Raw genomic sequence first — 15,805 nt, 5'->3', positions numbered from 1 at the left:
GAAGTTGTAAATGTTGTGGAATTCCCGTCTGCTGTCAACTCATAGTCTTCTACGGGAGGGAAACGGACATTCCCATGTTTTTCCGCTAGAATAAAACTCTAGTCCTTCCAAGTTTCATTCAGCTAACTAACAGGAAGTAAGCTCAATCGCAAATTACAAACAAACCTGTTTTGTTTCGTGCACTCCTTTGACTGCGCCCCGGTCAACGCGTATTGTCGCTCGCATTGAGGCTCGGTTTAATGGCCACTTGCGTGCTATAGGCACTGTTACCACCCGTGCGCGTTGTGTGTTGTGGGTACGTCATAGTCACCTAGGCGACCTTATGATAATAATAATACTTATATATACATAGATGCGTCGACTGAGGTAAAACAAACCACATCTTCGCTGCTCGTCCTTCTTCAAAGAGTGGAAGGCCTGATGACTTTTTTTATATTTCGCGGGAGATAAAAATTGTTACATAACAGGTAGTAAGGAAGAAGCTGCTGAACTAGATGACTCCTAGAACGCCCCACAACTTTGTTACTGCAAGTTTTTCTATGAAGTTACCTGCCCAGTTGGTTAACTAATGTTGACCATTTTCGTTTGTTCTTTTCTTTTTGCGGGATTGTTTTATGACGCATGAATAATTAATAAATAAGAAGTCTTAAGGTAGAACCTACTGAATTGGATGTTTCTTTGAGCACTGTACAATTTCTTCATTTAAAGTTTTCTTTTTCTCCCCTAATGTTAATGGTTAAGGAAGTTGGTTAAATGATCTTGCATGTTTATGCAATTAAGCGAAATTCAATAAGTAGGGTATACCTTGCTACATACGATAGCGAATAACATACATTTCACCGTTTGCACCTAGTGTATCGGCATATTCTTAAACCTAGGCTAAAGTAAGGTGAAACACCCTGTATATGTTGTTTACTTCAGTTCACCTTTAGCTCAGGTTGCTACCCGTAGACTACTAAGTAGTTTACTTAATCACGAAAGTAAGCGCCCTTCGTGGGTATTAACAGCTGCGCATTCATGTGAACCTGAACAGCGCAGTAGTGTGGTTAAAAATATTTCAGTGAGATTCTCACGCTCCGGATTGATCAAAGTTGCTGATTAATTGATTGATTGATTGATTGATTGATTGATTGATTCCCAAACAACGCATTTAACATCCCAAACAGCACGTGAGCTACGAGCTAGACACCACAGGGAAGAGCTTCGGATAAGTCCTGAATGCTCGCGGTTCTCTAACGTGCCTCGTAAGCGCGGCACGTGGACGCTTTTGCATTCGAACCCGCGGCCTCGTACTCGGCAGCCGAACGTCATAACCAACCGAGTGACCGCGACTGGTTGCCAAGCAGATGCATGAGTCACAGTCGGCTTGGATTTGCGCATGCTGTCGTATTATCTTTATTCCGGTCAAAATAAATTGTGCAGGAAATGTTGCTTTTAGGCTTCATTATATACGCGCCATGTCTTACATTGATTTCTTTCTACATACGACACATAACTTTATTATTACACTCCTAAAGCACGAACACATTGTTCCACATAGTAATTTTTATTTTTGGTTGCGCGTGGCAAAAAACACAATAAACCTACAAAAAAGTTGACAGTCGCTTTAGCAAAACAGGGTTAAAATGGAAGCCTGCGCGTTCGCGAGACATTCATTAAATTACTTTGACATTCTCATTGGAATGCGCTGTTACTTCCTATTACTTGTTTTTTTCCCGCCAAAAGCCGGTGGTTCGAATGTATTAACTGCATCTTAATTAACTGCGCCCTAATTACCCCGCCTTAATTATCATTTGGACTTAATCAACACTAAAGGCCGTGGGTTCAAATGCCACCGACGGTCGTTGGCTCTATCATCAATGGTGGCACCATCAATTTTGGTGCCTGAACTCTCGTCCCACCAACGGTCGAGGGTTCCACTCCCACCAAAGTTCGGGGGTTGGAGTGCCTTAATTAACACCAAAAGTCGTTAGTTTGACTCCAACCAAAGGCCGTGGGTTCGTGTCCCACCAATGGTGGTAGGTGGCGCCGCCAATTTCGGTGCCATTGAATTTTTGATGTCACAACGTCGGACGACGTATTTTTTTTACCAATAAGCCATAATATATTTTATCACATGTGCCTTGTTAAATCGCACAATGTTACTGCGCGTGTAAAAATAAATAAACAAATAAATAAATAAAGCCCACAAGTAAAGCTGTATCTTTGTGGATGCCGAGCAGTTGAGCACATTCATTATTGACATTAAGCTCTATATACGGAAACACGATGTTCGTGCGGTCCAAAAGCGCTGGTCGGCGATTGTGCTTCTGCACAGGCACGGAACGGGATCTTCGATGAGGCATGCCATACGGGCCGTCGTCACCGGAGTCCGCAGCGTCGATAGGTTTACTAAGGTACGTTAATTGTAAGCGCTCACGAAACAGGCGCACTGGTCATGAAACCTGGAGCCATTGCAAGTATACGAATGCTGAATGGATTACAAGCGCGTGCGCTTTGAATTGAATTCTGGAGTTTTGCGTGCCATAACCCCGATTTGATTATGAGGCACGCCGTGGTGGGGAACTCCAGATTAAGTTTGACCACCTGGGGATCTTTGACGTGCCTGAAATACACGAGACATGGGCGTTCTTGCATTTCGGTACTTGCGCTGTAATACGCATGAAATCAGAACGGGCTAGCCGTGGAAGCGGCTCAAATGGTGAAATACAAGAGGCGACGATCACCAAAGCCATCCTTGGGTACCCGCCAGCGGCTTGCCTACTTTCACAGCCGCTTTAGCGCAATGCAGGTCAGAGGCATTGTCTATCGCTTACTTGCTTACCCACACACACCCAACTTCACATTAGAAAACAATACGATTACTTACAATACAATACAATACAATACAATACAATACAATACAATACAATTTCTTTCATTTGCAAATAATCTGTTTCATGTATTAAGCATCGCATTTCATTTCTGCTCTGGGCTTGACAGATCAAGAAATTCCACGAGGAGCTCTCTCGGCGTCGCCGATTTCCCCGAAAAGTGGACGCGACGTTTGCCGGCGCGCTGCACGAGGCCGAGCGGGCGCTGCTCTGGGCGCAGAATCACGGCTCGGCGGTCGAGAAGTGGCTCGACCACAAGATGGCCAAGTATCCCTTCCTGTACGAGGACGTCGTCAGGGCCATGTACTAGGGGCCTGTGTGTGCCTGCACCAAATAAATGGCCCCGTGCGGTGCGTGCCGGCACGTGCCCATCGGCGGAAGCCATCTTGTCACGTAGTTACTAGTAACTAAAGCGGCGTTCGTACGTAATCTCTCCCCAGAGTTGTGTAGCCTGGAACAAGGTGGTGCGTTACGACAGCGTTTCTCTCTGTATAAGGTGGCTACTTTCAAAAAAGATGTTGCTGTGCCAGAAGAAGAGACTCGCTGACAATTGGTGGGCTACAGGCCCACATTCACAGACCCCCCCCAGTTTCATCGTCCCGTAAATCTTCCGCTACGAAGAAAAGGCCACAGCCACCATCACCGTCATTACTTAACACTAATTCGAGACAAAGCCGGCAACGCTATCAGGAAATGGGTCATCTGCGTCTGCGCGTGCTCAAAAGATGCAAAACCTCGCGATCAGCTTGCGTTGCTGGCGTCAATAGCTGACTGATATCTGCAACGTGTAGCAACAAATTGGAGGTGCGACAGCGAGCGCATGCAACGGCGAAAAGGTGTACGTTTGGCGCTCGCATACTGAACAACTCAGTTTTATTTTCTAATAATTCACGAAGAGAAAAAAGGCCACTTCAATCACCATCAGCATTATACTAATGCAACCGGAGCCCGATGAATGGTGAATTAATAACCTTGACTAATCATGCCCAGTAAACCTACCTTGACGCACACTACGGGTGAAATCGCTGCTTCAGTCCCAGCTCAAGTGCGCTGTCCTGTTCACGCGAGCACAGAATACGCGTGTACGCGTGAACTATTGCGGGGAACAATCCGCAGGGTCAGCCTCGGAACTCGGCAAAACTAGATGAATTCGAGGTGAAAGCGTTCCAGAAATTTTTCTGGCTAGATGAGTGGACCTCGCTGGATGCCAGCGAGTGCAAAAGAAATATCTCGGATCATGCAGTAGTGTCGTGGTTAACTCACACGCCATTGTTTCTCGCGAAAACGTCAAGTACACAAGCTTTCATAAAGAAAGCACATTCGTAAGGAGTCATGATTGAGGAAGTAGGAGGAGAGCCGAGACAGGTATAATCTTTGAGTCCCATAAAGGCGAAACTTGATTCGCTGCGCCGGTAATTTTCACGGATGCGTGGCCTTTATTCTTTCCGCCCGAGGCCAACAATGCCGCGGCAGCAGCCTTCAGGCCCCAGGTGCTGGTCGGGCTCCCTCCTTGTAGGAAAGCCTGTCGTCGAGCCAGTTCTCGATGACCCGCGCGTTTTTGCGCACCCACTTGATGTTGGCCCTGGCCAATTCAAGCGCCGTCTGGAATGTGCGCGTCAACTTCTTGGCCGTCTTCTTGCTCTCCACGTTGGTCGTGAAAAAGTGCTCCATCTGCGCACCATAGAAACCAAGCTTCTGCCAGTCAGGGAACGCCATCTTGTACATTCCGCCATATTCGCCACCTTGTCGGCTCTAACTGGCCCAAAGGGCTGCCTCTCTGATCGGTTCAAAATGTCGATGTTACAGAATCGGAGAAATGTCCAGATAGCACTCGAGGACTATGCAGCTGAAATCGTACCGGATTAGGCCCGATGCCGCAATGCCGAAGGCTACTAATGCAGGTGCGCTAGGTGTTTCTCGACTTTTCCACTTGCTCGTTTGCATTCAAATTTCACGTAGCTGCATAATTTCGTGGCGGCCGCTGCCAAATACCATGTTCGGGTGCCGTTGATAGACTTTTTCGTTTAATATCACTCAGAAGTGCGTTTTAGTGAAAAACAGCAAATACGCGGCTTTTGGAGTGCGCTTGTTTACAGCAATTTCTTTACAACATAGCACAATGTGATATTTTTTGTTCGTGATGTACATCTTTTCTTTCCACCTTAAGGGCATAAAAGTCTACTCTACAAAAGATTGCGTTACATCTGGAAACACGAAAAACAAATTCCTAATAGCGTTAGCAAGTGCACCAATTCGCGAACATATTACACAGATGCGTTGAAGCAGAACGCGGTAAAATAATTACTCGACCAGCGGGATTGGCCAACTTTAAAACAGAAAACTAGAAAATTCGAGGCACATTCAAAGTACATGGCCATTGCTTTGTATTAGGTGGTCTGTATAGACGTTACACTATTGACAGTGAGAGGTTTCTTATAATTATATTGCGCGTGAAAATAAAAGATTTGTTCCTTCCGCGGAGGGCGACAAAGAATGCAGATTAGCGGAAAGCTGTAGGCTAAGGCTAGCAGAGGTTGTAATATGTTGTTTAACGGAATTGGACGAGCAAACATGAACAGCAAGTAAATAAAATAGGTGGTACACAAATGAATGCCGAACGCGTATTTGCCTTGAGCGATTTGATATGCGGAGACCTAATACAGCGATATTTAGCGCGTACACTAAAAGGGTAAGTTCGAATGTTTTCTTCTCTTATATGATTTAACGGGATTGTTAGGCTCGTGCGTGCCAGAAAAAAAAAACGCACCTGTTTCAGGTCCTCGCTTTTGCGAATGCCTTGAATCGAAAACCAGATCGTGTCCTTTAGTGATGGGCTCTGGCCATACCTACGGATTGTAGAAAACACATGCCGATCGGATATTGCACAGAGGTAACCGTCGTGAACCCACACAGAGAGCGACAATTGAGCCACATTTTATCTGCAACTAGGTGTTTAGCGTTACCGCGTACTGCACAAATATTTCAATAATTCTTATCGATGACAGAGTTCCGCGCAAATCTACTGTTGCGTCGTACACTGCAGGGTGTAGTAGAATACAGCCGCATCTTCAAACATATGATCGACTGAATCACTATATAGACAGCTACGTAATACAGAAGGCTGCAGACGGGAGACGGTGCTGGTGACCGCGCTTTGGTATGAGTATAATAATAATTATGGGTAGCTAAAAGAATGAAGAAAAATAATGCTAACACCTCCAAAATCCAAAATCCTAAATCAAGACTTGGCCTGAGAGGTGGAGCAGCACACTGTGGTGTAAAGGTTATACACAGGGATAAGGTGCCTCAAAAAGGCTGGCCAACGTTTCGATAGGAGGACCTATCTTCGTCGAAGGCGGCCTCGTCATCCTCGGTATGTTAGTTTTAACGGGTTAGTAGAGCGACGTCACGTGCGGTTGTCTCTTTCTACAACCAGCCGCCGCCGACAACAACTGCACGTGACGTCATTCGATCTACTAACCCGTTCAAACTAGCCTGCCGAGGAAGACGAGCCCGTCTTTGACAACGATAGTTCCTGCTACCGAAGCGTTGGCCAGCCTTTCTGAGGCCCCTTATCCTTGTGTATAACCTTTATATCTTACGTATAGGATTTCTTTCGTCATGCAGCTGCCCTCCCAAGTAGACGAGGGAGTAAAACCGGTTGAACTAGAACACTTATTCATTAAGTGCTTCTCTACTCGAAACCCCTAAACTCGCGGAGGCCTAACCTGGGCGAGTAGAGAACGCGTTGAGGATGGAGCTTAGCACGCATTGAAAATAGGTGGGCAGCACGTTCACCTAACAGTATGTTACCCCTCTTTCCTGTTCTGTTGTTTCTTCATACGACTTCGCGCTTTGTCTACCATAATAAGTGTGAGCGAACCGTACTTGCAACAATTAGCTAGTGAAGTGTTACACGCTCAGTTAACAGTGCTATACAGCTGAGCCTTGTAGAGCGGCTGTAGCTCTCACGCCGCCACACGTAAACTTATAGCGGGCACGCATCCGGCGCTTGATTCGCCCGGCATCAGGACCAAAATTCATGACTGCCTGTCTACCAACATCGCAGAGAAACCACTTAGTTTGCCCCTTTACTTACGGTACTCCTGAATATCCGAGGCTGCATTTTCCTTTAATATTTTCTGGCAGTATTCAGAACTACGACGAAGGAGTAAAGAGGCGGAAACAGACCTTATTAAGGACATATGCGGCCGATTGTACAGCGACCTATGTTTTTAATGTAACGCCATAAAAAGAGAGAACTGCTTTGTTCTCGGTCAAATTTCTCCGCAGGATTACGTGTTTTGGTCAGTGTCGTCTAACAAAATGGTTGCCATCGTTGTTTGCATAACTCGCTGCAGGTAGCGAAACATTTCACGCCTCTGCAACATCCCGCTTCTACGATAGCGAGGCGCGCATACAACTGCGGCTTTTACCTATCTATTTGCTTTTAGTCTTTTTTACTGATAAACCAAGCAAGCGAAAATGTCAGGTGCTTTGTCAAGCAATGCAGGTCAGAAAGTTCAATCTTGTTGCTAGTAACAGAAATATTTTGTTTCAGCACTCGTAGAGTAAAAGCGCATGTCACTGTAATTGTTGAAAGCATTACAGCGTGTAACTGTATAGAGCACCGGCGTGGTCGGCAGCAGTAACTTCGTGATCTCTGGGACCGGATAGCGTGAGCCCTATCACCTCACTGCAGAGACAACGCATAATGTTATCGATAGCGCATTCCATGAGCTTTCTTTTGGTGAAAGCCTAGTTCTGTTTTTAGAACGATAGCTCTACTTGAGTCATCCTGTTTATTTGCATACTTCCTCCTGTTCTCATTGTAACTGTGTTCCAGTAAAATATGCGCATTCGGTCAAATATCTTGGCCTGATCTTCGACAGTGATCTCTCTTGGAACTCGCACCTTTCTTTCGTTTGTCAAAGACTTCGTGCTGTATCTTGTGTCCTGTATAATATTAGATATTTTATGCCTTTTTCTGTCCGTAAATGTGTTACACACGCTCTAGCCTATAGTGTACTAAGATACGGAATCACTATTTATGGTCACTGCACTGTTCGCTGGCAGCGCAGGGTGAATTCGCTTCTGCGTTTACTTTTAAAGAATATTGCCTACGACCTGCCCATCGGTAATAACATTGATATTTTCAGAAGATTAAAGTTTCCAAATTTTAACGCTTTATTAACAGAAACCATTGTGCTTAAACATTTTTGGTGCAGTCAGTTCACCATTCCATATGTTCCTGCACGTGATTTAAGACCAAAATACCGTTACTGCATTCCTCGCTCCTCAACCCGGTACGGAAAGCGCACGCGTCAATACTATGTACCTGCCTGTTTCAATAGTATGCCACCTAGTGTATTCCGCATGAGAACAAAATACACCCTGAAAAAAATTTTGCGGTATGTCTCTGCGTTGCTTCCTACCCCATAATTATTTAATCGAGTGTTACTATCTTAATTTCATATTGCTGTCGTCCCTTTTGATGTTGTAATAGTTATGTCTCCATATCTGTCTCTCTGAGTTGTTAAATTTTCTTTTTCTTTTTGCTTGTCGAGTTTGTTGCAATACCTCTATTCTTCCTTTGTTTTGCTAATGTTCGCTGTCTGCCAGGCGCTGCCACTCAAGCCCTTGTGAGGCTTTGGTAGGCCTGATTTTTGTGTATGAAAATTGATACGAATAAAAGTACTATCTATCTATCTATCTATCTACTACTCCAGCTACAAACCCAGAAAACACTTGGTTCCGTAAATATGACCTACAAGCTCAGCCGAGGTCAAACTGGGACTTAGCCTGCCACTACCGGCGGCTGCTGCGTAAGACGTGTGGGCGCCCATATCTTCAAAGCGATCTGCCTTGTGGACAATATGCGCAGAGTGGTGGTAGCCTCGTAGGCGCTGTGCTTTTGGTTCGCGTTGAAGCGAGATGCAACACGATTCGCTCGCTGCTGCTGCCACGTCGGGCACCGTCTGTGTCCTTTCCCAAAGCAAGCAAAACGTTCGACAGACTTAGTTTAACCGCGTTCAACCACGGCAATTTTCTTTTCTCACTTGTCCAGCAGCGTCTTCCAGTTTTCAATGAAGAACTTGAGGGTGAGGTCGCTGCCCTTGTTCGAGTAGGATGCACTCTCGAAGAAGTACCCCAGAGAGTTTTCCACGTTTTTATTCAGGGTCGTCATGTTGCGCATAGAGAAGGACAGCAAGCTGAAAGCAGAAAATTTCTCCTAGACATACGTATTCGCCAGGAACAATTTCCACACGTACGCGTTGAAGCATGGATGAAGAGAAACACTGACCCATGAACTACCACCGTGATATGAACTACCAACTTTATCGAAACTGAGTCTGTATTCATAAAAAGGTTCATACGCTAGAAATATTCGTAAGAGCAGATGCTAACTAGTTACAACATCGGTAATATCATTAGTGAAGGCAGCTTTGTGAATTCCACCCTTGATAATCAGTCAACAGGTCACTCAGAAGCCCTAATAATTAATGCTTGGATGACTTTAGCCGTCCTTCTCATTTTCTAAATTAAATGTCCTTGGTTTTGAACAATGTTCGTTATTCATAAGCGATAACACAAACTTTAAGCCATCTTCATTTCTCCTGTCTGGCAGTAAAACATCACCTTCACTAAATATCACCTTCACCGGCACTACAATAGCACCAATATTTAAAAAAAAGAAAGAAACGGTTTACTTAATTCCGAAGCAGCTTCAAAAAGTGCGTTTCTCAACAAATATATCAAGCTGACAATATTACTCGAGACTGTCAAGAGTGACGCCGAACTTGTTAGATTTCGTAGTGGTTCACCAAAAAGCTGCATAAATAAAACAAAAAAATGTTTAAAACTATAGTCGTTTCGCCACGATTACTACGGAAAGATATTGATCTTACATCACATAGTCATGGTCATTGTAGATGTATTTTGTTATACTGCAAAAAAAAATTTGGGCCGTAGACGGCTTCGATATCGGGACTAAGATCAGCCAATTAAAGTTATTACCTTTCCTCTCAATACGTTCTTGAACCTTTTTCGCAATTATTGTTTTTCCTTGTTTTTTCAATGATGTAGCTCTTTTCAAATCACCTTAATCTTTTCAACTCCTGTTTTTCTACTGACAGGTTCATCGGACACGTATACGTCCATGGAACGAGTAATGCACAACTGCTTTTCAAGACTACTATGCCAAATTTCTGAGTCCATGGGAACACCATCCAACGCTCGAAACCGAGGCACTGATTTCCAGGAACTGCGACGTGGTAGCCCAGGAACAACACGAAAATCTATCTACAGATTTCAGTGTTTTCACGTGCACAGGTGGAGACAAAACCTGCTGAGTGCCTTGAGAACCACTTTCTCGGAATAATATACCGGGTGTTTCCATGAACACTATAAAAAAAATTAAAGGTTGCCTGTGCCAGACAGCACAATTATAGTTCACGAGCTGGTCTACGTGAAGAGACGGACATTACTTGGACAACAAAATTTTAATGCATAGACGACTAATTAACACGAATTCACTAATTAAGCTTTTCACTAATTACATTATGATCCATATTGCAATTTACACAGCAGTGCTGTTCGCAAGGTGGATCCACTCGGAACAAATTTCAGGATGGGACTAGTTTCGAGATATTGATTCCCGACTACACGCAAAGTGCCTTGGGCGGTCATTCGCACAGCAATTGTGCGCGCATTTGCGGGCTTCTTTAGCGCTCGGAAAAACACTTTCATGTAGCTCGTATTGAGCAACAGAAAACTGTATCTGGAGCTTTTCATGTCGCTCTACAATTTTCTCATTGACACTTTTCATCTAATTAAGATATTTGAGAAGTTCACTAACTAATTAGGACTAATTATTAATTAGGTGGAATGAAAAAGATAATTTGAATATCTCTAAGCGACGGCAAACGACATTACCTTGGTTTTGTCCAGCTCCGTGGCATTTGCATATTTTTAAACTCTGGCTAAAAATAGCTGGGACACCCTGTATAAGCACAGCTGCCGATCAAGCAGTTATAAGATCTGAGCGTAAAAACCCTTAGATTGAGCATGCATAAGAATACGAGTCCTTGTAGCTTATGAATTGATGCCAGTTTTGTACAGCTGTTAGGTCAAGCTCACTGACAACTGTCTCTGTCCATCTGCGTCGGCAAGCAAGCATAGTGCAGTCCTCAAGCAGGAGGCCGCGAGGGCGTCTCACCTGAGCAGGTTCTTGGTCTCGCCAGTGCATCCGAGGGCACTCACGATGACGTGGGCCTCTTCCGCGCTGCTGGCGTCGCGGATGTGATCGGCCAGGAAGCGCCAGTCAGTGTTGTCGCCCAGCCGAATGCCGTGACACAGCGTCACCAACGTGCCAGTCAGGTCGCGCCTCAGAGCACTGAGTCGATATAAGCGTGTGGCATACAGGCACCTCTCGACTTCATCAATGCGGCGCTGCTAACGCCAGCAGCCCCGACAGCAAGTGTCCGCGGCGGGGCTCCCCGCTCTCGGCAAATAGCGTACTACAGCTAGAAGCGTGTTCATTTTGGCCGGTTGGTACGTCTTGTCGAACAGCAGAGTTTTGAACAGCGCGACGCGGGACGAACAAAAGAAGCACAAGCGCTGACGTACAACCAAATCCTTTGTTTACAAAAGTAGCATATAAAGACATGAGAAAGGCAACAAAAAAAGATGGGGGGGGAGAATGGGGAAAGGAAAAATAAAGTGCCACTTTATTGTGTTACGTTCCTCATGCCTATATATGCCGCTTTTGTAAATAACGCGTTTATTTGTAGGTCAGCGCTCTGTCCTGTAGATATGCCTCTTCATCCTGTGTCGCGCTCTTCAAAATTATGTTGTTTGACCTACCTACAGTGCTCTTTTATTTTTGTCTCTTCAGCTGTGTCCCCGTTTACGCTACATTTGGGAATTAATGAAGGCAAAACTTTGGTCTTGTTACTTTTCGGCAAAAAGTTATGTACCTTCATGCAGCCCGCTGTCTGCTACCCACGCAGCACTACGATTCAACAATAAAAAAAAAATTAAGAATACACAGATTTGAGCGACATGGCGGAATCACAACCTAATTTCCAGCGAAGCTGTTTCTTTTGAGTAGTTACATGAATTTAACTTGCCTGCAATTAAACCACAATCTTCAAAATGCTGCCCGCCTATGGCTCAGCGGTTTGAAACCTTGCCCGCATATATCGCTTTCGAGCCCTTTAGGAAATTAATTGCAAAGACTGTATTTGATCCACACACATTTTACTTCGCATACAAATTTGCCGTAGTGTTCCTCCAATATTCGCTACGTTTGACCTCGCTGGCCTTTACAGTTCTACTAAGACAGCGGGATAAATTCTGCGCCATTCGCAGAGCACACGTAAAACGTTCCGGATTGCTTGAATACGTATGCTACTTCTAAGGCCGCAATTAGATCACACACTTTGAACTTCTCTTACACATTATCCATATGCTGACCCTAGTTTAACCAAAATAAATTATCAGGCTGCAGTACCAAGGAACGTGTCCCAGCACGCCCATTTCACGCTAATGCTGTACTTGTGCTACACATCGATGCAAACAAGTTCTAAGGACAACGAACAAGTAATCTCCCATTTTGGGCGAACCTCACACGCCAGAATTCTAGTGTGTGTCCCCCAAGAAAAAGAAAGAATGCTGAACAGCGAAGAAACAGCGCAAGACGACGCAACGAAATGTAGGGCGACACGCAGAGCGCTGCGCACTTTGTCGAACGTTTCGGGTTCCGTCTTCTGTGCTGCTTGATCGCTCTGCACGGCACGTCAAGCGGCCCATTTCCACACTCTTCTGCAGTTCAAAGTAAATATGTTCCTTCCAGTTAACTACAAGCTAGGACGCAATAAGTTTATTCAGTCACGGTGAGTCAGCGGCATGAGGTATAGCACACAGAGGCCCTCGTGATAATTAGTCACCGTTATATTAACCTTCAGTTTACTTAGCGCTTGCAACGGTGTACTATTCGCACACGATTGTGTTGCTTGAAGCGGTTGTAGGTCTGCTCCGTACACATTTAGCTCGAATTTCTCACTCACTCTTTCAAGAGGACTGGGCTGTTCATGAAGGTTTTGAAGTTGCGCACGCACTTCTCGATGCAAGGTTGATAGTTGTATTGGCAGGACCAGAAGACAACGTCTTTTCGGATCATCCTGCGAGTAAATGTTGATTGTAAAACATATCACAGCCGGTGTTACACCGTTTCGGCAAGCGACGAAAAGTCGAGCCTCACTTTTCCAGCATGCTTTCATTTGCTTGGCCTTCCCAGAGCAACCGATCGAAGTGGAATTTCAACAGCCCGTTCATGTAAGTCTGCACAGGAAGAATAAAATCCGATACTCAGGCGCTCTTATGTGCTATAGGACAAAACAGGTCGGATGCAGCAGACCAGTGTGTCTTATGAGGTGAGTGAATGTTGACAAGATAGGTGTATTTGCGCTAAAGATGTGCACTAAAAAAGTTCTTTTTTTTTCACTATGTGAACGCATTTGCAATGCTAATTATTCGCTATATAGCAACTGGCCTTTCTTTGCGAAACCACCGTGAACTGCGACTGTCAGTATTTCACAAGTTTCTGCAACAACGACTCGCCACTCCGGGCCGCCTCGATGATCTTTGCGATGCGTCTACACTGCACGATGCAACAACTGAGCCCGCAGCAACTTGCCCAAGGTGCTATTTGAGGTTTATGCAATCTAACTGAACATTCCTGTAGTTGCCGCGACTTTTCCCGCATTATCCCGTAAACATCTAAGCTATTACAGGCGAAATGAAGCTCATCTCGGCTCTGGCATCAGCATTAGTTTAACCTTGGTCAATTCCCCCTCTACACCGTCGCAAGTGCGCATGAGCGCAACAGCGGCGGTTGAGGCAGACGCGACACGCGCGCCCCCTACCTGCCACTTGGCGTAGAAGTCGGTAGCCCGCAACCGGGCGTCGAGCACCTCGACCGCGTTGAGCGACGCTTTGAGCGGCGCGTACGCCGTCTCCCGGCGCACGTAGTCGAGAATGTCCATGGCCACCGCGTAGCTCAAGTCTCCCGAGCTGCGCGTAGCGAGTGAGGCACCGCTGAATCACTGTACTGAACAGGTCGCGGACACTGGCGCATCCAACAACGTTCACATTTTCAATTGACTCTCGTTCAGCGCATCACACGAGTGTAGGCCGACGAGCGCACATCGCCGTTCTCGCAACGTGGAGCGCTGCTGTTGCGCCCCGTGCGCCACCCGACGACACATCGGGCCAGCGGGGACAGGCCTCGCCGACTCTGGCACAAAAGCAGCGCCAGTACTGGCGACGCAGCAGCAAAACGACCTGCCTTGAGAGGAACCTTTCACTCGAGAACCATTCGAATACATGGGAACAAAGAAATCGTTTTGCTCGGCGTCCGTTGCATTCAATTATGATTTGTTGCATTTAAAGGAAAAAAAATCTTACGTAAGTTCAAATCTAGACAGTCGGAAGCAGGTATTTTATTTGGGTCATCAACTTTTATATGAATTACATATGAAGGCACAAAATTTTCACGCGATAATGTAGCGTCACATTCATAGCTCTGTAACGGAGAATTGACAAACGTGTCCACTGCATCTCTCTAAAGCGGGAAAAAATAATATTTCATACATCGTTCTGAATCATGCAATGCCCTTGCACATAAGACTGAATTATACCATGATTTTTAATAGGAAAAGACAGGAAAGCTATGCGACATCCGAGAACGGCAACTATTATTTCCATTGGTCGGTAATTTTCTTCTCATTATGCACAAGTGAAGGTGAGCTGGCGCACAATTACCTATACGGGCCGATGAGTAGTGATGTGACGCAGTGCACATACCTAAATTCGCAAATCTTGGCCTTTTTTCTGCCAGAGCGGCATAATTTTCACCGTAATTTAAGCGAACGACACGTGATGGCTGTATAGGACAACGCGAAGTGCATCGTTCTGGTACGCAGATTATCATTAGTGCCTGTGCGATTTTCGGAAAACATTTTGCATTGTAAAAAAATTTTTTCTTCATATAAGCACCTACGATTTGTTTGCAGAGAGAAATGCGATATCATTTTAGGACAAGAATAGTACAACCGGCAGAACAGAGAGAAGCAGCGAGTTTGCTATCAAGGTAGAAGCCACGAAAGAAAAAACCGCACGGCTAAGCAAGGAGCGAGGCAGCGTCCACAATGTTGCATGTCCTCGTAAATCTCACGTCATGGCGTCGACATGCATGTATTTTCGTGTACAGGATCTGAAGCTAGTTCGTAGGAAAATATACAGTAATGAATTATGAAGCGCTCTGACGTTTGACAGCATTTATTCTAGTCTTCCAAAGGCTCGGACTTCAATTTAGAGCGTAAAAACTCTGCTTCAAAATTTCGCGTCCTTACTCCTTCGACGCAGTCAAGTGGGTCGTTTCCAATTTTCTCGCCAACAAATGAACTGCACTTTGACTAAATAAAACATGGCTCTTTCGGCAAAACAGGGTTTATTTGTCAACATGATCTTGGATTCTAGCGCGAAGGGACATGGACACAGACTAGAAGCAGGCAGGACGAGCGCTAACTCTCAACTAAATTTTTATCAAAGCGAAGCACATCTATATATATATATATATATATATATATATATATATATATATATATATATCGGTTAATCATATCAGAAGGTAGGGAAGTGAAAAAAAGGAAACCATGAAAAGACACTACTTCAAATTAACACACGAGTTGTGAAGATACTGAAATTCGCATTCTAACAGAGACAAAGATGCATAGCTAACGCAAGTCTCTCATAATCTTTTAATGTGGAATGCCTAGATTATTTCCCGTGTGGTTCGACATTTGTGTCTTGAAAGAATTCTGGTGTCTTCAAACAAAGGTTTACAAACGCAGTTGAAACAATGTGAC

At 45.0% G+C, this 15,805-nt stretch overlaps 2 protein-coding genes across 4 annotated transcripts in view; one reads left to right on the top strand and one right to left on the bottom strand.

Moving 5' to 3' along the window:
- Positions 1 to 3,417, top strand: part of LOC126521664 (aminopeptidase N-like) — a 35,990-nt gene extending 32,573 nt beyond the window's left edge. The window contains exons 10-11 of one of the 2 annotated variants that reach the window (XM_072288506.1): positions 2,318 to 2,396; positions 2,983 to 3,253. In XM_072288506.1, the coding sequence (XP_072144607.1) occupies positions 2,318 to 2,396; positions 2,983 to 3,183 (280 nt within the window). In that variant the 3' untranslated portion in view covers positions 3,184 to 3,253. Of the gene's footprint in view, positions 1 to 2,317; positions 2,397 to 2,982 lie in introns of both variants that reach the window. The other variant, XM_055066059.2, reaches the window with a different exon arrangement.
- A 702-nt stretch (positions 3,418 to 4,119) lies between these two features.
- The window catches only part of LOC126521523 (aminopeptidase N-like), a 65,669-nt gene continuing 53,983 nt past the window's right edge, over positions 4,120 to 15,805 (bottom strand). For both annotated transcript variants that reach the window (XM_055065806.2, XM_055065807.1), the window contains 7 exons: positions 13,802 to 13,949; positions 13,138 to 13,217; positions 12,944 to 13,057; positions 11,092 to 11,268; positions 8,933 to 9,085; positions 5,641 to 5,719; positions 4,120 to 4,544 (listed from right to left, as the gene is read on the bottom strand). In XM_055065806.2, coding sequence (XP_054921781.1) covers positions 4,353 to 4,544; positions 5,641 to 5,719; positions 8,933 to 9,085; positions 11,092 to 11,268; positions 12,944 to 13,057; positions 13,138 to 13,217; positions 13,802 to 13,949 — 943 coding nt within the window. In that variant the 3' untranslated portion in view covers positions 4,120 to 4,352. The remainder of the gene's footprint in view (positions 4,545 to 5,640; positions 5,720 to 8,932; positions 9,086 to 11,091; positions 11,269 to 12,943; positions 13,058 to 13,137; positions 13,218 to 13,801; positions 13,950 to 15,805) is intronic.

The sequence above is a fragment of the Dermacentor andersoni genome, chromosome 6 (genome assembly GCF_023375885.2).
Source record: "Dermacentor andersoni chromosome 6, qqDerAnde1_hic_scaffold, whole genome shotgun sequence".
Classification (NCBI taxonomy): domain Eukaryota; kingdom Metazoa; phylum Arthropoda; class Arachnida; order Ixodida; family Ixodidae; genus Dermacentor; species Dermacentor andersoni.
This window is presented reverse-complemented; position numbering and strand designations above follow the sequence as displayed.